Source organism: Echinops telfairi, unplaced genomic scaffold (genome assembly GCF_000313985.2).
Source record: "Echinops telfairi isolate 266 unplaced genomic scaffold, ASM31398v2 ScPeMD7_1;HRSCAF=3_0, whole genome shotgun sequence".
Lineage (NCBI taxonomy): Eukaryota > Metazoa > Chordata > Mammalia > Afrosoricida > Tenrecidae > Echinops > Echinops telfairi.
Genome location: NW_022103896.1, coordinates 16,139,870 through 16,146,353, shown reverse-complemented (window position 1 = coordinate 16,146,353; position 6,484 = coordinate 16,139,870). Strand labels below are relative to the sequence as shown.

Below are 6,484 nucleotides of genomic sequence, written 5' to 3'. Positions count from 1 at the left end.
GAACTGCTTACTTTGTGGTTAGCAGCCCAGTGTGTAACCACTAAGCCACCAGCGCTCCTAGAAGGGTTCCTTTGCAGGAGGAGGAAATCATGAACAAGAGGCTGAAAAATACTGGCTTGTACAGATGTGTTTCTTATATAAAATTTTGTGCTTCTGCAGCGCACACGCAATGAAATAAAGGCCTGTCTCCGGAGTCTTGGCTCTGCAGCTGGGTGACCTCGTCTGAAGCTGGAGAGAACCTGTTAGCATGTGTTTTGTCTTCCTTAAAACGGAGCGACCGCAGCTGTGGTGCCTCACACCAGATCGCCTCTGTACTCTGCCCCAGGCTCCGGAGCCACAGCCCATGAAAGTAGAAGCAGGGATCACGGTTGTATTTTTATAAAAAGCAAGTGATTGGCGCACACTAGCTGCACATCTCGGGGAAGGCAAGGGCTATCTCCATTTTACTTTCTCTGTAAATCAGCTTTCAATAGAGAGTGATTTGTGGCTGACCTCAGGGATGGAGAAAGGGGAAGTTTCATGTGCCTCTTGGGAGCCGAGTGGTCCTTACCTCAGCCCTGGTCACTATGATCTGGATTAGTGTCTCTTCGTCGGTGCCCACACCCTTCATGGCCTTGTACAGACGCTCGGCAAAGTACCCCTCACGGTCCCGGGCACACCTCACTGGGCAGAAAGAAGGGAGGGAAAAGCAAACGTGAGGCTTCCCTCAGAAGGAGCAAAGCTGGCCGAGTGTCACCTGGCTGCCCATGGAGCTGACAATTGTGGGGCAGAGACTGAGAAAGAACCAAGATACTGAGGGCATCGGGAAGATTCTCCCGGGCCAGGACACCAGAGCTCCTTAACGACACCCAACCCAAACCACCGCAGACAGATAAGATCCAATCTTAAAGAGACTTTGTCCTACATACTTTGGACATGTCATCTGGCGAGACCAGTCCCTGGAGGACACGGTGTTTGGTAAAGAGGAGGGGCAGTGGACGAGGAAAGACTTCAAAGAGATGGATCAACACAGTGGCCGCATCAATGGGCTCAAGTATAGAAACGCTTGTACAGTGCTTTGTTATGTGGTGGTGAAGGTCCCTATGGGTCAGAAGTGACCCGGTGGCCCCTGCCCCCCACCCCCTGCCATCTTGTTCTTGAAGAACCTCTGGAGGCTGAGAGCTATGCCGATCCTCAGGACTTCCAGGGAAAGTCAGGGTTCTCACACCTGCACCCAAATCTTCTACAGTCTCTAATGGTGGATGGAGCTGGTTCTGGGTGGAAACTTAGATTGGCTAACCAGCAACTTCACCGTGATAAAACCTCTCACTCTTGAAGACTGACTCAGCTGGATGGTGCGAACCCCCCTTGCTACCCTTTGCCCTCACTGCATTCAAGGGCTCCTATGTTTGCAGAGCGTGGGTCGGGGTCATATGAGGGACGTTCAGGCCTCTGCATACCATGGCTGGGGTCCCACTCATCTGAATTCAAAATAAAGACAGACCAAAAAAAAAAATCAATTCCTGACACTGACCCCCTTTCCTCCCCTAGAAAAAAAGTTTGGCAGTCAGGGCACATTTTTGAGCTTCCAAGGCTGCTTTTCCTGCTTCTTCTGGGGAGACACCTCTCCAGTTCTGATGCCGTTTGGGGCAAAGCCCTGGACTCCTCCCCACAGCAGTGTGGACAATGGACAATGCCTTTCTTCCAGGGCTCCCAAGGAGCCTGGCAGACCCAGCTCCCCGTCTATCTCTGCTATTTCCTGCCTGTGGGCAGGACCTGGAGAGATGGGCCTGGTGTTTTCTTGGTGCGCTCAAGAGCTGGCTTCCCTCTCCGCTCTTTTTAAATGGATCTCATTCTTTCCAGGTGTTGAAAGAATCAAATGGAAAGGGAAGCCCTCCAGTCATCGGGCATCTGCACACCCTTGTTCTTGTGTCTCTTGGAGTGTGTGTCAAAGTGTGTGCGGCTTGTGGAGACGAGAGTGTGGTCACCGGCTTTGACAGATGCTCGCAGGGACCCGTGGTCTTGGTGAGTCTTCAGAAGGCCAATACCTTGGGGGGGTTCCAGCTGAGTCTCTCCCCAGGAATTGTCCCCTACAGGAGGGAGCTGCCTCACCCACATTACAAATATTTCAGGGTGCCCCCAACATTCAGTGACTGGTTAATGCCGGTGCTTCCAATGTGGATACCCTAGCTTCAGAGTAGGAACCCTAGTGGTGTAGTGGGTTACACAGTGGGCTTTTAACTACAAGGTCAGCAGTTTGAAACCACCGGCTGCTCTGTGGGAGAAAGATGAGGCTTTCTACTCCCCTAAAGATTTACAGTCTCGGAACCTCACAGCGGCAGTTCTACTCTATCCTATAGAGTCGCTAGGAATAGGAATTGACTCAGTGGCAGTGCGTTTGAATTGAGCTTTTGGGTTTCAGAGTGCCTGGGGGACCCACACAGCCTTGGAACCAACTGTACCCAACCTCTCCCCGGCCCAGTGTTGCCTAGAGGTGTTGGGATGGACGAAACCCACCCATTAAAAACATTCTGCACACAGACCACTGCCGCTGGATCTGTTTCTAGAAAGACCAGCCCACGGCGGGGAGTGGCTTGTGTTTACTTTACCAAGTGTTAAGTAGGCTTTCTTCATGTCCCCTGATGTTTCTTCTTCTATGGCCTCTTCGATGTCTTTGCCGATGAGCTAGAGGGCAAGCCAAGTCCAACCATTAGTTCAGCATTTGTGTCTGACCCCGGTGCTCTTGCGATTGTTCCTCTACGGCATAGGTTCCCAAATGTATTTGACCTATGGCTCTCTTTGTCACAAAAGAAATGACCCAGCAGCACCCCGAGACAGAAAACTTGTGCTATATATAGCCCACCATCCAGGATATCTGCTTCAGATCCTGCCACTCCCTGCCCACCAGGAGGCAGTAGTGCCCACCTTGGAAAACACTGCTCTTCAAAAGGCCTAAGGGTCTTGGAGGAAGGCCTGTCTTGTCCAGTTCCTCAAGAGATGGGGTGATGGCTCTCTGCATTGCAGGGCAGTGTTGGATCGCTCACTAAGCAAGTAAGCATGGGCTGACATGTGCTTACTTACAAATCTGTAACAAACAATTTCACGTTCTTTCACCGCAGTCTAAGATTCTGCTTCTAGGTCTGGCTGGCAACAGTTTCTCATTCGACCCCACAGCACGCTCCTTCAGAATGCAGTAAGGTGACTAGATTCTAACACCGGTAAAGCGGGACACCAGCGGTTCACCATTGATAAACCTCATATCCTGGCGAAATAGCCACATGGCAGCCGAAAACCGTCTACCCTAGCTTGTCGTGCATTCTTTCCAAAAATCGGGACTTTTTAAAAACGCCACAGGACGTGGGAAGAATTGTTAAAAATCGGGACTGTCCTGCCAAAAGCGGGATGTCTGGTCACCTTATGCAAGCCTTATGCATGTCCTTTTTTTTCAAATGGACAATTCCTGACCAACGTGGAGTGTCCAGTGAGCCAGATAAGCATGGGCTCACGTGTGCTTTCTTGTGTACCCATGCTTGCCTGGCTTGCTGGGCACTCGCTCTGCTAAGGAGGTGGTCCAGCTTTGACCCTAAGGGACAGAAGCCGAACCAGCATTGCTGTAGCGGGTGCCATGTCCTTCTCTGTAACACGGGGGTGAGGAAGACCCATAAATAGATGCTGTGAGTGGTTCTTTACATTTCCTTTTTTTTTAAATCCCTTTATTGGGGGCTCATACAACTCTTATCACAACCCATACATACATCCATTGTGTAAAGCACATTTGTACATTCATTGCCTTCGTCATTCTCAAAACATTTGCTCTCCACTTAAGCCCCCGACATCTGCTCCTCATTTTTCCCCTCCCTCCCCTCTCCCCCTCCCTCATGAGTCCTTGATAATTTACAAATTATTATTCTGTCATATCTTGCCCTGTCTGACGTCTCCCCTCACCCACCCCTCCGCCGTCTGTCCCCCAGGTTCCTATCTGTACCAGTGTACATCCTCTGGTCTAGCCAGACTTGCAAGGTAGAATTGGGATCATGACAGTGGGGGGAGGGGAAGCATTTAGGAACCAGAGGAAACTTGTATTTTTCATCATTGCTACATCGCACCCTGACTGGCTCTTCTGGTTCTTTACATCTCAGTAGCATCTCGATTCCCATAAAAAGTTAGTCTTGGAAATCCGCAGAGCCAGTTCCACCCTGGCCTACGGCATCATTGCGTTGTCATTGACTAGATGGCAGTGAGTTTGGTTTGGGTTTGATTTTAGTTGGCCTACTGAGTTATACTTACATTGGGCTACTAACCAAATGGTCACTAGTTTGAATCCATCAGTTGATCTTGGGGAGAAAGATGAGTCTTTATAGCAGAAGTGGGGAACCTTTTTTTTTCTGCCAAGGATCAGTTGGATATTTATAATAATATTCTCAGGCCACACAAAATTATTAGCTTAAGAGTTATCCCTGGTGGCCTACTGAATATATTTTGGGCTGCTAACCTCAAGGTCAGCAGTTCAAAACCACCAGCCACCCCACAGAGAAAGATGAGGCTTTCTATTCTCGTAAAGAGAGTAAACTCACAGGGGCAGATCTACCTGACCAATAAGGCCTCTATGAATCAGAAGTGACCGATGGGAGTGAGTCTGGGTTTTGATGGAAGGTAATGGCTGGAACAGCTTCTCTTCGGTGAGGCACGCGCCGTTAGCTGGTGCTGGCAATTTCTCAGGCCTCATACACGGAAGGCCATACACTCCCCACTCCTGCTCTATAGCCTCAGAAACCCCGAGTATTTCTACTCTGCCTTATAGGGTTGTTAGGAGTCAGAATCAACTTGATAGCAGTGGGTTTCATTTCTCTGGCAGTGCTGGGGGTTAGGTATTGTGAGCTAAACAGCAAGGTCTTTGGTTCACACACACCAGCTGCTCCTTGGGAGAAAGAGGAGGCTGTCGGCCCCTGTAAGGATGTACACTCTCAGAAACCCCACATAGGGTCATTATGAGACAGACAGAATCAACTCCATGACAGTGGATTTGGGGGACAGTTAGTTTCCAAAGTATTCTTCATCCATCTCACTTCCAATTTCCCAGGGGGCTGGGGCTCTGACAACAGTCCCTGGGTAGCTCAAACAGCTAAGTGACCAGCTGCTAATAAAGAGGTTGATCATTCAAATTCACCCTAATGCATCTCAGAAGAAATCCTTGCTACCTCAAACCTCAGCCCCTGACAACCCGATGGGGCAATGATAACTCTGGGGCACCAGGGGTCACTAGGGGTCAAGGTCGACTTGATGGCAGCTACTGATTTGAATCATGGGATTGGAAGACACGGTCACTGACTCAAAACCACGCAGACTCATTGCCACTAAGCCCAGCCCAAGTCCTAGCCACCGTGTAGGACCGAGCAGAACTTCTCCTTAGGGCTTCGGGGCTGTCAATCTTTACAGGAACAGAAAGCCTCAGTTTTTCTCCCGAGAAGCGGCTGGTGGGTTTGAACCTCTGACCTCACGGTAGGCAGCGAGCGGTGCAACCTGCAACATCGTCAGCGCTCCCTCGGATGCTGGCAGTCGGGGTGAAATAAGGCAGAGGCTGTGGGAGGTCTATGAGCAGGCAAAGGGCTAACTCCCCGCTTTCTTTCCCTGATAAAATGGGGCGACGTGGGCTGGGAGCTGGATGGCTAAGAACATCCAAATGCCGCCTTCCTTCTGGATCATTCTGGAGTGATTCCAAATGATCCTATACTCACCACTGGCTCACATAGTGTTCTGTCTGGCATGCCACGTTAGGTTCCTTTCCAAATATTTATAGAAGTTGGAGCTCAGAGTGACTGTGACTGCGCTCAACACAAACACTGCCGGGATGAACAAGTCCGGGGGAAAGAGGGCTCTTTGCTGGGCTCCGGCAAATGTAAGGGAGCAGTGGAAATACTGAAAGCGCTTTCTTAGAAATGGCCTTTGCAGGAAATGACACAATTGAGTCTGTAAATAATCAGAGCCTTTGAATACACACCAGAGAAGTTCGTGGGTTTATTTCAAAAATACGCATAAACAACACATCCTTTGCCATGCAAGCATGACCTATGTATGTGTATGCGGGGCGGGGGTAGGGGTGGAGGAGGGACAGGGGTGGGCCCAGGTTTAACAATCCTTGACCTCCTATTAATACCTAGAGCCCTAATTGTGTGGCCAGGGGGCCAAGAATTTGAAGGGCCTTGGGAGGGTGGGGCTGCCAGCTGTCTTTCCTGAGCTTGAAGTGGGGAGCTAGGATTTCAGGGGCACTGGTAGCGCTTCCCCATAAAGGAGGTCTTGTTCCGCAGACCGAGCGTCCGTTCCCAGAGGACGTCCAGTTCACACGAGTCTGCGTTTACTCAACCCTCTCTTACAGGGCTCTCTGTTTCTATAGCTCACACTGGGCCAGGGGGCTCCTGTCTGGGTGGCAGCTCAGCCTGAACAACAGATGAAACTGCAGGAAACACAGGCCCGCCTGGGGAGGGGGGCGCGGCTCTGGAGCAGAAAC

At 50.5% G+C, this 6,484-nt stretch overlaps 1 protein-coding gene across 1 annotated transcript in view; it reads right to left on the bottom strand.

Moving 5' to 3' along the window:
• Positions 1-6,484, bottom strand: part of ANXA13 (annexin A13) — a 28,372-nt gene that overhangs the window by 6,096 nt on the left and 15,792 nt on the right. Inside the window, exons 8-9 of the mRNA XM_045287033.1 lie at positions 2,589-2,664; positions 551-663 (exon numbers count right to left, since the gene is read on the bottom strand). Of these exons, the coding sequence (XP_045142968.1) occupies positions 551-663; positions 2,589-2,664 (189 nt within the window). The remainder of the gene's footprint in view (positions 1-550; positions 664-2,588; positions 2,665-6,484) is intronic.